The 19,337-nt window shown below is 45.5% G+C and overlaps 1 protein-coding gene across 1 annotated transcript in view; it reads left to right on the top strand.

Moving 5' to 3' along the window:
• The window catches only part of LOC134359585 (uncharacterized), a 130,840-nt gene extending 114,921 nt beyond the window's left edge, over positions 1 to 15,919 (top strand). Inside the window, exon 5 of the mRNA XM_063073084.1 lies at positions 15,448 to 15,919. Coding sequence (XP_062929154.1) covers positions 15,448 to 15,919 — 472 coding nt within the window. The remainder of the gene's footprint in view (positions 1 to 15,447) is intronic.
• Positions 15,920 to 19,337: the final 3,418 nt, after the last annotated feature.

Here is a 19,337-nt window from a genome sequence, read left to right as displayed (position 1 = left end):
TCTCCCCGTGACTCTGTGGATCTATTCACTCTCCCTGTGACAGGATGGATCTATTGACTCTGCCTGTGACAGTGTGGATCTAGTCATTCTCCTCTGTGACAGTGTGGATCTATTCACTCTCCCCGTGACAGTGCGGATCTAGTCAATCTCCCTGTGTCATTGTGGATCTATTCACTCTCCCTGTGACAGTGTGGATCTATTCATTCTCCCCGTGACAGTGTGGATCTATTCATTCTCTCCGTGACAGTGTGGATCTATTCACTCACCCCATGACAGTGTGGTTCTAGTCATTCTCCCTGTGACAGTGTGTAGTCTCTCCTCTGGGTACTGTGCTTTGCTTGCATATCCCCAAACTGGCTCCAGGTTGGTTGATTAATCCAATACTGTGGGTTCTTTTTATTGTGTTAGAAACTGAGAGGAGATGATAGAACCATAGAACCGTAGAAAATAGGTGGAGGAGTAGGCCATTCGGCCCTTCGAGCCTGCACCGCCATTTATTATGATCATGGCTGATCATCCAACTCAGAACCCCGCCCCAGCCTTCCCTCCATACCCCCTGATCCCCATAGCCACAAGGGCCATATCTAACTCCCTCTTAAATATAGCCAATGAACTGGTATCAACTGTTTCCTGTGGCAGAGAATTCCACAGATTCACCACACTCTGTGTGAAGAAGTTTTTCCTAATCTCGGTCCTAAAAGGCTTCCCCTTTATCCTCAAACTGTGACCCCTTGTTCTGGACTTCCCCAACATCGGGAACAATCTTCCTGCATCTAGCCTGTCCAATCCCTTTAGGATCTTATACGTTTCAATCAGATCCCCCCTCAATCTTCTAAATTCCAACAAGTAAAAGCCCAGTTCATCCAGTCCTTCTTCATATGAAAGTCCTGCCATCCCAGGAATCAATCTGGTGAACCTTCTTTGTACTCCCTCTATGGCAAGTAAGTCTTTCCTCAGATTAGGGGACCAAAACTGCACACAATACTCCAGGTGTGGTCTCACCAAGGCCGTGTACAACTGCAGCAGTACCTCCCTGCTCCTGTACTCAAATCCTCTTGCTATAAATGCCAGCATACCATTCGCCTTTTTCACTGCCTGCTGTACCTGCATGCCCACTTTCAATGACTGGTGTATAATGACACCCAGGTCTCGTTGCACCTCCCCTTTTCCTAATCGGCCACCATTCAGATAATAATCTGTTTTCCTATTTTTGCCACCAAAGTGGATAACTTCACATTTATCCACATTAAATTGCATCTGCCATGAATTTGCCCACATACCCAACCTATCCAAGTCACCCTGCATCCTCTTAGCATCCTCCTCACAGCTAACACTGCCACCCAGCTTCGTGTCATCCGCAAACTTGGAGATGCTGCATTTAATTCCCTCATCCAAGTCATTGATATACATTGTAAACAACTGGGGTCCCAGCACTGAGCCTTGCGGTACCCCACTTGTCACCGCCTGCCATTCTGAAAAGGTCCCCTTTATTCCCACTCTTTGCTTCCTGTCTGCTAACCAATTCTCCACCCACACCAATACCTTACCCCCAATACCGTGTGCTTTAAGTTTTCACACTAATCTCCTGTGTGGGACCTCGTCAAAAGCCTTTTGAAAATCCAAATATACCACATCCACTGGTTCTCCCCTATCCACTCTACTAGTTACATCCTCAAAAAATTCTATGAGATTCGTCAGACATGATTTTCCTTTCACAAATTCATGCTGACTTTGTCCGATGATTTCACCGCTTTCCAAATGTGCTGTTATCACATCTTTGATAACTGACTCCAGCAGTTTCCCCACCACCAACGTTAGGCTAACCGGTCTATAATTCCCCGGTTTCTCTCTCCCTCCTTTTTTAAAAAGTGGGGTTACATTAGCCACCCTCCAATCCTCAGGAACTAGTCCTGAATCTAACGAGTTTTGAAAAATTATCACTAATGCATCCACTATTTCTTGGGCTACTTCCTTAAGCACTCTAGGATGCAGACCATCTGGCCCTGGGGATTTATCTGACTTCAATCCCTTCAATTTACCTAGCACCACTTCCCTACTAACATGTATTTCGCTCAGTCCCTCCATCTCACTAGACCCTCTGTCCCCTACTATTTCTGGAAGATTATTTATGTCCTCCTTAGTGAAGACAGAACCAAACTAATTATTCAATTGGTCTGCCATGTCCTTGCTCCCCATAATCAATTCACCTGTTTCTGTCTGCAGGGGACCTACATTTGTCTTTACCAGTCTTTTATGATAGAAATGTGGAGGTAACTCGACACGTTAGGATAAAAATAAAATTGGTGTTTGTGCACTGTATGCATTTCTGTAAGATGCCATGATTCTCAGAGAGAATGTAGATCCTGTCCCACTGGCAGTATAGATCCATTGGAGTGTGTGATGTGATGGGAAAGACTGGTCTGTTAGTTTGTAAATGAACAATGAACAGAGCAGCACACACAAACTGCCGGAGGAACTCAGCAGGTCAGGCATCTTCTGTGGCGAACAATTAAACAGCTGACGTTTCAGGTTGTGGCCAGAAAGGAAGGGGGAGCAAGGGGTAGGTGGTCAAACTACAGAAACACAGGAATGAGGGGCTAGGTGGGCACTTGCCCCTTTGTGTCCGCTCTATGATTGAGCATCATTTCTAAATCTCCTGCCTGATCACCAGATTCCCACTCCATGCCCTTGTCCATCTCCTTTCTAAATGTACTCGGTGAGTTGTCCTCCTCAGACCAGAGAGGGAGGGAATGCTACAGGTTCACTATTGTCTGAGTGAAGGCATCTACCCTCATCTCAGTACAAAACCTCTTCCCCTGTGACCTGAGACACCCATCCTTCCAAACACCCCAGCCAGGGGGAACATTTCCCCACGTACAGTGTGCAGAGTTAAAGACACATTATGGCCAACAGTGTTGCCAGGCAGAGAAGGCATCTACATTTTTCAGGGGGCACAGTCGTGCCACTGGCAGTGCCTCTTCCTCACAGTGCCAGAGATTTGTGCTCAGTCCTGACCTCCACCTCTGCCTGTGTGTGTGGGTTTTTCACATTCTCCCTCTGGGTGCTCTGCTCTTCTCTCCCATTCCAAAGCTGTGTGGGCTGGTGGGTTAATTGGCTGCTATTACAGCCCCAGTGTGTGGTCGTACCTGGGGAGGTTTGCTATAGGACGGCGCAGGCTGCGTGGGCTGACGAATCGGTGTCCATACTGTACTCCTGCTCCCATTTTGTTCATTCATTGGAGAGTCCAAAGAGCAAAGTTTGCATATGGGAAATGATCAGCAAATGATGTACTGGTTCTACAAGCAACACACACAAAATGCTGCAGGAACTCAGCAGGCCAGGCAGCATCTGTGGAAAAGAGTGCTGTCGATGTTTCGGGCCGAAACCCTTCAGCAGGACTGGAGAAAAAAGATGAAGAGCGGATTTAAAAGGAGGGTGAGGGGAGAAAGAAACCCCGGGTAATAGGTGAAACCAGGAGCGGGGGTGGATAAAGCAAAGATCTGGGAATTTGATTGGTGAAAGAGGCAGAAGGCCATGGAAAAAAGAAAAGGGGGAGGAGCACCAGAGGGAGGCGATGGGTGGACAAGGTGATAAGGTGAGAGAGGGAAAAGGGGATGGGGAATGGTGAAGGTTGGGGGACATTACAGGAAGTTTGAGAAATTGATGTTCATGCCATCAGGTTGGAAGCTACCCAGATGGAATATAAGGTGTCGTTCCTCCAGACTGAGAGTGGCCTCATCACGACAGTGGAGGAGGCCACGGATGGACATATCGGAATGGGAAAGAGAAGTGGAATTAAAATGGGTGGTCACTGGGAGATCCTGCTTGTTCTGGCAGACGGAGCATAGGTGCTCAGTAAAGCAGTCTCCCAATCTATGTCGGGTCTCACCAACATACAGGAGGCCACGCCGGGAACACCGTGTACGGTAACTGACCTCAACAGACTCACAGGTGAAGTGTCGTCTCACCTGGAAGGACTGTTTGGGGCTCTGAATGGTGGTGAGGGAGGAGGTGTATGGGCAGGTGAAGCACTTGTTCTACAATCACTTATTGTCCATCCTTTCCGTCACTGAAACCAGGAGGTGGTTAAGACTCACCTGCATTGTTGGCTCTGGAATCAGACAGTAGCCTGGCCTGGTGTGAGGAAGGATGAGAAAGAGCTTTTAAAAAATAATCCAGAAGTTTTTGAGTTTATCAATAACTCTGAAGAACTAGAATTGGGATTGGTTTATTGTTGTTACATGTACCGAGATACAGTGAAAATCTTGTCTTACAGGTCAGATCATTGCACAGCACACTGAGATAGAACAAGGAGAAAGAATAACAATACAGAATAAAGTGTAACAGCTGCAGAGAAAGTGCAGCACAGGTAGACAAGGTGTGGATCATATGCAGCCTGAGAGTCCATCTTATCGTAGTAGGCAACCATTTAATAGTTTTATAACCATGGGGTTTAAGCTGTCCTTCAGCCTGGCGATTTTCTATGTTCTGCCTGACAAAAGAGGGGCAAAAAGAGAATGTCTGGGCTGGGGGAGATTTTTGATGATGCTGGCTGCTTACTAAGGCAGTGAGAATTGTAGACAGAGTCCATAGAGGGGAGGCTGGTCTTCGTGATGTGCTGAGCTGTGTCCACAAATCTGTAGTCTCTTGCAGAGCAGGTGCCATACCAAGCTGTTATGCATCCAGATAGGATGGATAGGATAAACAGGAGAGAAGATAATATCAAACCCCCAGCCCCCTCTCTCATAAGCAAAAATTAATAGGTTGCCCACCCTGGATCCCAACCCACCAATCGGCAATGAGAAGGAAACACTGAAAACTGAAGGAGAGCAATATAAATTGTGGAATTTCAAAAACACCTTCACATCAGAATCAAACCCAGTCTTTCCATGAAGAGTGACTGCCTCGTTACCGACCTGCGGCTTTTCATACGCCACCAGCCCGGTTACTAATCCGTTGACCCCCGGCGTCCGTAGAGAGCTACCACTGACCTCCTCTGCAATCACCTTGATGCTTCAATCTTCCTTAACGCTTCGAAATGGAGTTGATTATGGCCCTGTATCCCGTCTCTGAGCTTCTCCATGAAGCAGCTCTCGGTCCTCTACAGGGACAGCAGAGCACTAGATTATTCAATTGAACTCCAAGCTGTACATCACAGGCTCCAACAGTTTCTGAAATATAATCAAAACCAAAAGAACAAACAGAAGGCACAGAGGAAGTGAAATAATTGAAGATTGGCTATCTCCAAGACGTCACCATTGTTCACTGGTGCTATCCTGACTGGAAAGAATTGGGACAGTTCTTCCTTTAGGAGAATTCCTCAGCCCGATGTCACTCATTTTGGGAACATTGATTAGAGTTGTTATAAATAACATCTTTCTTGAGTCATTAAAGTACACCAAGCAGACGTAAATTCCAATTACTTGCAGGATGTGAATGTTTTTGCTGTTACCTAAATTGATAAATTAGCTTATCATTATCACACTTATCAAGGTGCAGTGAAAAAGTTTCTTATGTATGCCATGGATACAGATAATTTCATAACACAATGATAAAATTAAAACAAGGTAAAACAATAGCAGAATGCAGAATAAAGTGTAACCCTTATAGAGAAAATATATTACAGGTAAACAATAAAGTGTAAGGCCATAGCAAGGTAGATTGTGAGGTCAAGAGTCTATCTTATTGAACTAGGGAACTGATAACAGTTGCATAGGAGCTGTCCTTTATTTACAGATACAGCACAGAATCTGGCCCTTCCGGCCTTCCCGGCCACACCACCCAGCAAGCACCAACTCTGATCTAACCCTAATCAGGGGTCAATTTACAATGAACTACCTGGTGCACCCTTCACCTGTGAGAGGAAAACAGAGGACCCAGAGAAACCCCACACGTTCCCACGGGGAGGATGCGCAGAGACTCCTTATGGAGGATGCATGGGTTGGACTCCAAACTCAATACCTCCAACTGTATTAGTGTCACGTTCACCTTGAGCCTGGTGATATGTGCTTTCAGGTTTTTGTATCTTCTGCGGGATGGACAGAAGAGAAGAGAGAATGCCCTTGGTGTGTGGGATCTTTAATTGTGCTTTATTAAGGGGCAGCGAGAAGTATCGACAGAGTCTGTTGAACTGGTTTCCAAGATATACTGAGCTGTGCCCCTATCTTTAGTTTCTCATGGGTCAGATAGAGCAGTTGCCATACCAAGCCATGGTGCATCCTGACAGAATACATTCCTGAAGCCCGATTTCATTTTAAACATTGCTGCTTTGGAAAACAAAGCTTCATTGAAATTTGTCCCATCAGTATGGGTCTTCCTTATGGAGCCTGGCATTAAAATTTTTAGATCAGACCATAGACCATAAGCTATAGGAGCAGAATTAGGCCATTTGGCCCATCGAGCCTGCTCTGTCATTTCATCATGGCTGATCCATTTTCCCTCTCAGCCCCAATCTCCTGCCTTCTCCGTGTATCCCTTCATGCTCCGACTAATCAAGAATCTGTCCACCTCTGCCTTAAATATACATAAAGACAGCCTCTACAGTTGCCTGAGACAATGAATTCCATAGATTCACCACTCTCTGGCTGAAGAAATTCTTCCTCATATCCATTCCAAATGGATGACTCTTTATTCTAAGGCTGTGGCCTCTGGTCTTAGACTCTTTCAGCATAGGAAACATCCTTTCTACATCCTCTCTATCGAGAACTTTCACCATTCGATAGGTTTCAGTGAGGTCACCCCTCATTCTTCTGAATTCTTGTCAATACAGGCCCAGAGCCATCAAATGCTCTTCGTATGACAAGCCATTCAATCCTGGAATCATTTTTGTGAACCTCCTTTGAACCCTCTCCAGTTTCAGCACATCCTTTCTAAGATAACGGGTCCAAACCTGCTCATAATACTCCAAGTGAGGCATTAAGTCTTTGCTTTTATATTCCAGTCCTCTTGAAATGAATGCTAAGATCGCATTTGCTTTCCTCACCACAGCCACAACCTTCAAGTTAACCTTTAGGGAATCCTGCACAAGGACTCCCAAGTCCCTTTGCATCTTAATTTTTGTATTTTTTCTCCATGTAGAAAATAGTCAACCCTTTCATTTCTTCTACCAAAATTCATGAACTAAAAAGTTCCCAACACTACATTCCAACTGCCATTTCTTTGCCCATTCTGCTAATCCATACAAGTCCTTCTGTAGCCTCTCTACTTCCTCAAAACTACCTGCCCCTCCACCTATTTTCATACCATCTGCAAACTTTGCAAAAAAGCCATCAATTCCATCATCAAATCACAAACAAGAGAAAATCTGCGGATGCTGGAAATCCAGGCAATACACACAAAACGCTGGAGGAACTCAGTAGGCCAGGCAGCATCTATGGAAAAGAGTACAGTCGACATTTCAGGCCAAGACCCTTCAGCAGGACTGGCCAAATCATTGACATATAATGTAAAAAGAATCATTCCCAACACAGAACCCTGTGGAACACCACTAGTCACCGGCAGCCAGTCAGGAAAGACTCCCTTTATTCCCACTATTTACCTCCTGCCAATCAACCACCGGTTTATCCATGCTAGAATCTTTCCTGTATTATCATGAGCTCGTAGCTGGTTAATCAGCCTTATGTGTGGCACCTTGTCAAAGGCCTTAATAAAATACAAGTGCACAACATCAACTGATTCTTCTTGTCTATCCTGCTTGTTACTTCTTCATAGAAATCCAACAGATTTTTCAGGCAAGAATTTTCCTTGAGGAAACCATGCTGACTATAGCTTATTTTATCATGTGCCTTTGACAAGGTGCCACACATGAGGCAAGATAAGAGCCCATGGAATTACAGGAAAGTTACATACGTAGATAGAGCATTGGCTGATTGGCAGGAAACAGAGAGTGGGAATAAAGGGATCCTATTCTGGTTGGCTGCTGGTTACCAGTGGTGTTCCACAGGGATCAGTGTTGGGGCCACTTCTTTTTACATTGTACATCAACGATTTGGATTATGGAATAGATGGCTTTGTGGCTAAGTTTGCTGACTATACGAAGATAGGTGGAGGGGCCGGTAGTGCTGAGGAAACGGAGAGTCTGCAGAGAGACTTGGATAGATTGGAAGAATGGGCAGAGAAGTGGCAAATGAAGTACAATGTTGGAAAGTGTATGGTTATGCACTTTGGCAGAAAAAATAAACGGGCAGACTATTATTTCAATGGGGAAAGAATTCAAAGTTCTGAGATGCAACAGGACCTGGGAGTCCTCGTACAGGATACCCTTAAAGTTAACCTCCAGGTTGAGTCGGTGGTGAAGAAGGCAAATGCAATGTTGGCATTCATTTCTAGAGGAATAGAGTATAGGAGCAGGGATGTGATGTTGAGGCTCTATAAGGCGCTGGTGAGACCTCACTTGGAGTACTGTGGGCAGTTTTGGGCTCCTTATTTAAGAAAGGATGTGCTGACGTTGGAGAGGGTACAGAGAAGATTCACTAGAATGATTCCGGGAATGAGAGGGTTAACATATGAGGAGCGTTTGTCCGCTCTCGGACTGTATTCCTTGGAGTTTAGAAGAATGAGGGGAGACCTCATAGAAACATTTCAAATGTTAAAAGGCATGGACAGAGTGGATGTGGCAAAGTTGTTTCCCATGATGGGGGAGTCTAGTACGAGAGGGCATGACTTAAGGATTGAAGGGCACCCATTTAGAACAGAAATGCGAAGAAATTTTTTTAGTCAGAGGGTGGTGAATCTATGGAATTTGTTGCCACGGGCAGCAGTGGAGGCCAAGTCATTGGGTGCACTTAAGGCAGAGATTGATAGGTATCTGAGTAGCCAGGGCATCAAAGGTTATGGTGAGAAGACGGGGGAGTGGGACTAAATAGGAGAATGGATCAGCTCATGATAAAATGGCAGAGCAGACTCGATGGGCTGAATGGCCTACTTCTGCTCCTTTGTCTTATGGTCTCTAAGTATCCTGAGACCTTCATCCTTAGTAATCGACTCCAACATCTTCCCAGCCACTGGGGTTAGACTAATTGGCCTATAGTTTCCTTTCTTCTGTCCCTCTCCTTCCTTGAAGAGTGGAGTGACATTTGCTATTTTCCAGTCTTCCGGAACCATTCCAGAATCTCCTCAGCCATCTCTTTCAGAACTCTGGGGTGTACACCATCTGGTCCAGATGACTTATCTACCTCCAGACCTTTCAGCTTCCCAAGAACCTTTTCTCTAGTTATGGTAGCTTCACATACTTCATGCTCCCTGACATCTGGAACTTCCACCATACTGCAAAAGATTGATGCAAATACTTATTCAGTTCATCTGCTATTTCACTGTCCCCCATTACTACCTCTCCAGCATCATTTTCCAGAGGTCCAATATCCACTCTCACCTCTCTTTTACACTTCATGTAGCTAAAGAAACTTTTGGTACCCTCTTTAATATTATTGGCTAGCTTACTTTTGTATTCCACCTTTACCTTCTTAATGACTTTTTAGTTGCCTTCTGTTGGTTTTAAAAAGTTTCCCAATGCTCTAACTTCCCAGTAATCTTCACTCTATTATATGCCCTCTCTTTGGCTTTTTATGTTGGTTTTGACATCATGGCTGAGTCATCTTCCTTTAGAATACTTCTTCCTCTTTGGGATGTACAGTATATATCCTGTGCCTTCTGAATTGTTGCTCTGCCATCATCCCTGCCAGTGTTCTGTTCCAATCAATTCTGGCCAACTCCTCTCTCATGCCTCTGTAATTCCCTTTACTCCACTGTAATACTGATACATCTGATTTTAGCTTCTCCTTCTCAAATTTCAGGTGAATTTGATCATATTTTGATCACATGACCCGAAGGGTTGCTGTCTAATTAATTCTGGTTCATTGCACAGCACCCAATCCAGAATAAAGCATCAAGTTGGATAAGTCACCGGGACCAGATGAGATGTACCCCAGGCTACTGTGGGAGGCGAGGGAGGAGATTGCTGAGCCTCTGGCGATGATCTTTGCATCATCAATGGGGACGGGAGAGTTTCCGGAGGATTGGAAAGTTGCGGATGTTATTCCATTATTCAAGAAAGAGAGTAGAGATAGCCCAGGAAATTATAGACCAGTGAGTCTTACCTCAGTGGTTGGTAAGTTGATGGAGAAGACCCTGAGAGGCAGGATTTATGAACATTTGGAGAGGCATACCATAGAAACATAGAAACATAGAAAATAGGTGCAGGAGTAGGCCATTCGGCCCTTCGAGCCTGCACCGCCATTTATTATGATCATGGCTGATCATCCAACTCAGAACCCCGCCCCAGCCTTCCCTCCATACCCCCTGACCCCCGTAGCCACAAGGGCCATATCTAACTCCCTCTTAAATATAGCCAATGAACTGGCCTCAACTGTTTCCTGTGGCAGAGAATTCCACAGATTCACCACTCTCTGGAATAATCAGCATGGCTTTGTCAAAGGCAGGTCGTGCCTTATGAGCCTGATTGAATTTTTTGAGGATGTGATACTTTGATACTTCATACTTTATTGTCGCCAAACAATTGATACTAGAGCTTACAATCACCACAGTGATATTTGATTCTGCTCTTCATGCTCCCTGGAGTACAAATCTATAGTAAATATTAAAAATTTAAATTATAAATCATAAATAGAAAATAGAAAAGGGAAAGTAAGGTAGTGCAAAAAAACCGAGAGGCAGGTCCGGGTATTTGGAGGGTACGGCCCAGAACCGGGTCAGAATCCGTTCAGAAGTCTTATCACAGTTGGAAAGAAGCTGTTCCCACATCTGGCCGTACGAGTCTTCAAGCTCCTGAGCCTTCTCCCGGAGGGAAGAGGGACGAAAAGTGTGTTGGCTGGGTGGGTCGTGTCCTTGATTATCCTGGCAGCACTGCTCCGACAGCGTGTGGTGTAAGGTGAGTCCAAGGACGGAAGATTGGTTTGTGTGATGTGCTGTGCCATGTTCACAATCTTCTGCAACTTTTTCCGGTCTTGGACAGGACAACTTCCATACCAGGTTGTGATGCACCCCAGAAGAATGCTTTCTACGGTGCATCTATAAAAATTAGTGAGGGTTTTAGGGGACAGGCCAAATTTCCTTAGATTCCTCAGGAAGTAAAGGCGCTGGTGGGCCTTCTTGACAGTGGACTCTGCTTGGTTGGACCAAATCAGGTCATTTGTGATATTGACCCCAAGGAACGTAAAGCTTTTGACCTATTCCACTTGCGCACCACCGATGTAAATGGGGTCGTGCGATCTGCTACTCCTTCTGAAGTCAACAACCAATTCCTTCGTCTTGCTGACGTTGAGGGATAGGTTATTGTCTTCGCACCAGGCCTACAATTGTGGTGTCATCAGCAAACTTATATATTGAGTTCGATGGAAACTTGATACACAATCATGGGTGTACAGTGAGTACAGCAGGGGGTTGAGTACACAGCCAATGTGTGATGAAGGAAGAGCAGTAGATGTAGTGTATGGGATTTCAGCAAGGCATTTGATAAGGTACCCTATGCCAGGCTTATTGAGGAAGTAAGGAGGCATGGGATCCAAGGGGACATTGCTTTGTGGATCCAGAACTGGCTTGCCCACAGAAGGCAAAGAGTGGTTGTAGACGGGTCGTATTCTGCATGGAGGTTGGTGACCAGTGGAGCAATTTTTATAAATGACCTGGATGAGGAAGTGGAGGGATGGGTTAGTAATTCTGCTGACAACACAAAGGTTGGAGGTGTTGTGGATAGTGTGGAGGGGTGTCAGAAGTTGCAGCGGGACGTTGATAGGATGCAAAACTGGGCTGAGAAGTGGCAGATGGAGTTCAACCCAGGTAAGTGTGAAGTGGTTCATTTTGGTAGGTCAAATATGATGGCAGTGTGGAGGATCAGAGGGATCTTGGGGTCCGAGTCCATAGGACACTCAAAGCTGCTGCGCAGGTTGACTCTGTGGTTAAGAAAGCGTACGGTGTATTGGCCTTCATCAATCATGGAATTAAATTTAGGAGCCGAGAGGTAATGTTACAGCTATATAGAACCCTGGTCAGACCCCACTTGGAGTACTGTGCTCAGTTCTGATCGCCTCACTACAGGAAGGATGTGGAAACCATAGAATAGGTGCAGAGGAGATTTACAAAGATGTTGCCTGGATTGGGGAGCATGCCTTATGAGAATAGGTTGAGTGATCTCGGGCTTTTCTCCTTGGAGCGACGGAGGATGAGAGGTGACCTGAAAGAGGTGTATAAGATGATGAGAGGCATTGATCGTGTGGAGAGTCAGAGGCTTTTTCCCAGGGCTGAAATGGTTGCCACAATTGGACACAGGTTTAAGGTGCTGGGGAGTAAGTACAGAGGGGATGTCAGGGGTAAGTTTTTTACTCAGAGAGTGATGAGTACCTGGAATGGGCTGCCGGCAATGGATAGGTACATGGAGCTTAGGAAAATAGAGGGCTATAGGTAAGCCTAGTAATTTCTAAGGTTGGGACATGTTCGGCACAATTTTGTGAGCCGAAGGGCTTGTATTATGCTGTAGGTTTACTATGTTTCTATGCTTCTAATAGCTGATCCTCCAGTGGGTTCAACCACAAGCTGCTCTAAAAAGCCATCTCAAAGGCACTCTAGAAATTTCCCCTCTTGGAATCCTGCACCAACCTGATTTTCCCAATCTACTTGCATATTGAAATCCCCTATGACTATTGTAAAATTGTCTTTTTGGCATACCTTTTCTATTTCCCATTGTAATTTGTAGACCACATCCCTACTACTGTTTGGGGAGTCTGTATACAACTCCCATCGGTTTTCTTTTTACCCTCGCAGTTCCTTAGCTCTATCCACAATTATTCAATACCTTCCAACCCTATGTCACCTCTTTCTAATGATTTGATTTCATTTTTTACCAACAGAACAATGCTGCCCCCTCTGCTTTCCCGCCTGTCCTTTCCATACAAAGTGTATCCTTGGACATTGCGCTCCCAGCTATAAATTTCTTTCAGCCATGATTCAGTGATGCCTACAACATCATACTTGCCAATCTGCAACTGTGCTGCAAGTTCATCTACCTCATTCCACATACTGTTCACATTCAGATACAACACCTTCAGTCCTGTATTCACCCTTTTCGATTTTGTCGCATCATGTTTAACCTTTTGATTCCTAACTTCGTCTGAGGTCTTACCTACATCTGCCTCCACAACCTCTCCACTAATTATTCTGGCACTCTGATTCGCATCCCCCTGCAACTCTAGTTTAAACCCCACAGTGCAGCATTAATCAAACCTTCCCGCTGGGATATTAGTCCCCCTCCAGTTCAGGTGCAAACTGTCCCTTCTGTACAGATTCTACCTTCCCCGGAACAGAGCCCAATGATCAATCTTATGTGCCCCTTCCTGCATTATGGCTTAGCCACGTGTTAAACTGTATAATCTTCCTATTTCTGGTCTCACTAGCATGAAGCATGGGTAGCAATCCTGAGATCACAACCCTGGAGATCCTGCCCTTTAACTTAACACCTAACTCCCTGAACTCACTGTGCAGAACCTCGTCACTCATCCTACCCAAATCATTGGTACCTACAGGGACCACAACTTCTTGCTGTTCACCCTCCCATTTAAGGATGCTGAGGACTTGATCCGAGATGGCCCAGATCCTGGCAGCCAGGGTCTATAGTGAGGTGTCAGTCACAACTAAAGATTAAAAGTCACTTCCTTTCCATTTTTTTGGATTTCTGTAAAGTGCCTGGGATTTCATAGAAACATAGAAACATAGAAAATAGGTGCAGGAGTAGGCCATTCGGCCCTTCGAGCCTGCACCGCCATTTATTATGATCATGGCTGATCATCCAACTCAGAAACCAGCCTTCCCTCCATACCCCCTGACCCCTGTAGCCACAAGGGCCATATCTAACTTCCTTTTAAACATAGCTAATGAACTGGCCTCAACAGTTTGCTGTGGCAGAGAATTCCACAGATTCACCACTCTCTGTGTGAAGAAGTTTTTCCTAATCTCGGTCCTAAAAGGCTTCCCCTCTATCCTCAAACTGTGACCCCTCGTTCTGGACCTCCCCAACATCGGGAACAATCTTCCCGCATCTAGCCTGTCCAATCCCTTTAGGATCTTATACGTTTCAATCAGATCCCCCCTCAATCTTAAAAAAAAATAGGAAAACAGATTATCTGAATGGTGGCCAATTAGGAAAAGGGGAGGTGCAACGAGACCTGGGTGTCATTATACACCAGTCATTGAAAGTGGGCATGCAGGTACAGCAGGCAGTGAAAAAGGCGAATGGTATGCTGGCATTTATAGCGAGAGGATTCGAGTACAGGAGCAGGGAGGTACTACTGCAGTTGTACAAGGCCTTGGTGAGACCACACCTGGAGTATTGTGTGCAGTTTTGGTCCTCTAATCTGAGGAAAGACATCCTTGCCATAGGGGGAGTACAAAGAAGGTTCACCAGATTGATTCCTGGGATGGCAGGACTTTCATATGAAGAAAGACTGGATGAACTGGGCTTGTACCCGTTGGAATTTAGAAGATTGAGGGGGGATCTGATTGAAACGTATAAAATCCTAAAGGGATTGGACAGGCTAGATGCAGGAAGATTGTTCCCGATGTTGGGGAAGGCCAGAACGAGGGGTCACAGTTTGAGGATAGAGGGGAAGCCTTTTAGGACCGAGATTAGGAAAAACTTCTTCACACAGAGAGTGGTGAATCTGTGGAATTCTCTGCCACAGGAAACAGTTGAGGCCAGTTCATTGGTTATATTTAAGAGGGAGTTAGATATGGCCCTTGTGGCTACGGGGGTCAGGGGGTATGGAGGGAAGGCTGGGGCGGGGTTCTGAGTTGGATGATCAGCCATGATCATAATAAATGGCGATGCAGGCTCGAAGGGCCGAATGGCCTACTCCTGCACCTATTTTCTATGTTTCTATGTTTCTATCTCCCGTTCTCAGTATTATTTATTCATTTTTTATTTGCACAGTTTTCCTTTTTTTTCCAGATTGGTTATTTGTCAGTCTTTGTGTGGAGTTTTTCATTGATTCTATTGTACTTTTTTGTTCTATTGTGAATGCCTGTAAGAAAATGAATCTCAGGGTAGCTAATGACAATGTACTGTGGGTACTTTGATAATATATTTACTTTGAACTTTAAAATGTATCCTGTAAATGCAGCCTATAATTGTGGAGTTACGGGAGACAGCATATGCTGGAATCTGGAGTGATGCTGCAGGAGCTCAGTAGTCCTGTTCTAATGAGTGGGAGGAAAGGAATTGTTGAGACCCTGCATCGGGTGCAGCGTAGATCCACCAGGATGCTGCCTGAACTGGGGACGCTTTAATGGGGAGAGATTGGATAGGCTGGGCTTGTTTTCCCTGGAGCTAAGGAGGCCGAGGAGCCCTTATGGTATACTGTGCCACGAGGGAGCTTTACAGTGACATGAGCAGCTTGTATTAGAAAAGTTTGTTATACCTGTGAATTTTGTTTCTTTGTACAGGTTAAGCCCCCACAGATTGCTCCATCAAAGACATTGTGATGAACTTTTTACAAATATGGCAACCCAAGGAACTGAATTCTGCCTGACAACCACAAACTCGTTGACCAGGATGGCAACCTTCGACCATGAGTTTGCGGCTCCCACACTGAGGCTGCAGCCCCTGGAGAGAGGAGCCCACTCCGCTCCTGCTCAGCGGGCAGGTTGCTTTGACTCGAAGACGTGGGCCAGGGCTCCCTGGATGCCAGAGGAGCAGGTGCATGGTGGAGATGGTGATGGGTCCGTGCTCGGTCATGATAGCCTGAAGATGAGGAGGACACAGCCTGGGACCAGAGAGGACAACCTGTTCAGTGACTCTGACTGGCGACAACCTGCTGACCACAGATGGGTTTGGGATAGTGTTGCATGTAACTGGGAGAACAGGAGCAACGGTGAGTTGTCCGTCTTCCTGTCTACCTCGGGAGGCTTGAAGTAAATCCATGACTGATTCCATATCATCAGGAGATAATGTGGGATTTCTGAATTCCCTGGCGGGCAGCCTGATTTGAAAACCCTGGTGCTGGAGGAGATAAGGTGGGATTTCTGAATCCCCTGGCGGGCAGCCTGATTTGAAAACCCTGGTGCTGGAGGGGATAATGTGGGATTTCTGAACCCCCTGGCGGACAGCCTGATTTGAAAACCCTGGTGCTGGAGGGGATAATGTGGGATTTCTGAATCCCCTGGCGGGCAGCCTGATTTGAACACCCTGGTGCTGGCTGGATCCCAGCCACAATACGGTCTGTGACATCACTGCAGTGAAGCCACTTGCTGAATATGACAGGGTTTAATCTGCCTCCTGAGTTACAACCAAACAAGGCTGCTTTGGCCCCTTCTTGATCTGCATTTCTCTCCCCACTGATCCTTCAGGCTTAGAACACAGGACAGTACAGCATAGTGAAGTGCAGAACACAGGATATGGAACAGTACAGCACAGAACACAGAACAGCACAGCATAGTACAGCGCAGAACACAGGATATAGAACAGTACAGTGCAGTTCACAGGACATGGAACAGTACAGCGCAGAACACAGGGTATAGAACAGTACAGCGCAGAACACAGGGTATAGAATAGTACACTGCAGAACAGAGGACTTAGAACAGTACAGCGCAGAACAGAGGATATGGAACAGTACAGTGCAGAACACAGGGTATAGAACAGTACAGCAAATAAACACAGTAAATAGAACAGAACAGTGTAGTACAACACAGAACACAGGATATAGATCAGTACAGCGCAGAACACAGGACATAGAACAGTACAGTGCAGAACACAGGGTATAGATCAGTACAACACAGAACACAGGATATAGAACAATACAGCGCAGAGCACAGGTTATAGAACAGTACAGTGAAGAACACAGGACATAGAAGAGTACAGTGCAGAACACAGGGTATAGAACAGTACAGTACAGAACACAGGACATAGAACAGTACAGCGCAGTACAGCACAAAACACAGGACATAGAACAGTACAGTACAGAACACAGGACATAGAACAGTACAGTGCAGTACAGCACAAAACACTGGACATAGAACAGTACAACGCAGTACAGCACAAAACACCGGACATAGAACAATACAGCGCAGAACACAGGGTATAGAAAAGTACAGTGCAGAAGAACACAGGACATAGAACAGTACAGCACAGAACACAGGACATAGAAGAGTACAGCGCAGAACACAGGACATAGAAAAGTATAGTACAGAACACACGACATAGAACAGTACAGTGCAGTACAGCACAAAACACAGGAGATAGAACAGTACAGCACAAAACACAGGACATAGAACAGTACAGCGCAGTACAGCGCAGAACACAGGGTATAGAACAGTACAGCACAGAACACAGGACATAGAACATTTAAGCGCAGAACATAGAACATAAAACAGTAAAGTGCAGACACAGAACATAGAACAGTACAGCACAGAACACAGAACATAGAACAGTAAAGTGCAGAACACAGAACATAGAACAGTACAGCACAGAACACAGGACATAGAACAGTACAGAACAGAACACAGGACATAGAACAGTACAGAGCAGAACACAGGACATAGAACAGTACAGTGCAGAACACAGGACATAGAACAGTACAGCACAGAACACAGGACATAGAACAGTACAGTGCAGAACACAGGACATAGAACATAACAGTACAGTGCAGAACACAGGACATAGAACAGTACAGCGCAGAACACAGGACATAGAACAGTACAGTGCAGAACACAGGACATAGAACAGTACAGCACAAAACACAGGACATAGAACAGTACAGCGCAGTACAGCACAGAACACAGGGTCTAGAACAGTACAGCACAGAAGACAGGACATAGAACAGTTTAGTGCAGAACACAGGACATAGAACAGTACAGCGCAGTACAGCACAAAACACAGGACATAGAACAGTACAGAACAGAACACAGGGTATAGAACAGCACAGCACAGAACACAGGACATAGAACAGTACAGTGCAGTACAGCACAAAACACAGGACATAGAACAGTACAGCACAGAACACAGGACATAGAACAGTACAGCACAGAACACCGGACATAGAACAGTACAGTACAGAACACAGGACATAGAACAGTACAGCACAGAACACAGGACATAGAACAGTACAGTGCAGAACACAGGACATAGAACAGTACAGCACAGAACACAGGACATAGAACAGTACAGTGCAGTACAGCACAAAACACAGGACATAGAACAGTACAGCACAGAACACAGGGTACACACAGGACAGTACAGGCACAGAACACAGGACATAGAACAGTACAGCGCAGAACACAGGACATAGAACAGTACAGAACAGAACACAGGACGTAGAACAGTACAGCGAAGTACAGCACAAAACACAGGACATAGAACAGTACAGCACAGAACACAGGACATAGAACAGTACAGCACAGAACACAGGACATAGAACAGTACAGCACAGAACACAGGACATAGAACAGTACAGCACAGAACACAGGACATAGAACAGTACAGAACAGAACACAGGACATAGAACAGGACATAGAACAGTACAGCACAGAACACAGGACATAGAACAGTACAGCACAGAACACAGGACATAGAACAGTACAGCGCAGAACACAGGACATAGAACAGTACAGTGCAGAACACAGGACATAGAACAGTACAGCACAGAACACAGGACATAGAACAGTACAGCACAGAACACAGGACATAGAACAGTACAGCACAGAACACAGGACATAGAACAGTACAGCGCAGAACACAGGACATAGAACAGTACAGCGCAGAACACAGGACATAGAACAGTACAGTGCAGTACAGCACAAAACACAGGACATAGAACAGTACAGCACAGAACACAGGGTATAGAACAGTACAGCACAGCGCACAGGACATAGAACAGTACAGCAGAGAACACAGGACATAGAACAGTACAGCACAAAACACAGGACATCAAACAGTACAGCAGAAAACACAGGATATAGAACAGTACAGCACAGAACACAGAACACAGGGTCTAGAACAGTACAGCACAGAACACAGGACTTAGAACAGTACAGTGCAGAACACAGGACATAGAACAGTACAGCAAACAGTAGACAGCACAAAACACAGGACATAGAACAGTACAGCACAAACACAGTAGAACAGCACAAAACACAGGACTAGAACAGTACAGCACAGAACACAGGACATAGAACAGTACAGCACAGAACACAGGACATAGAACAGTACAGCACAGAACACAGGACATAGAACAGTACAGCGCAGAACACAGGACATAGAGCAGTACAGTACAGAACACAGGACATAGAGCAGTACAGCACAAAACACAGGACATAGAACAGTACAGCACAGAACACAG

Source organism: Mobula hypostoma, chromosome 20 (genome assembly GCF_963921235.1).
Source record: "Mobula hypostoma chromosome 20, sMobHyp1.1, whole genome shotgun sequence".
In the NCBI taxonomy this organism is placed as follows: Eukaryota; Metazoa; Chordata; class Chondrichthyes; order Myliobatiformes; family Myliobatidae; genus Mobula; species Mobula hypostoma.
Note: the sequence above shows the minus strand (reverse complement) of the source record. Positions and strands in the feature narration are given on the sequence as shown.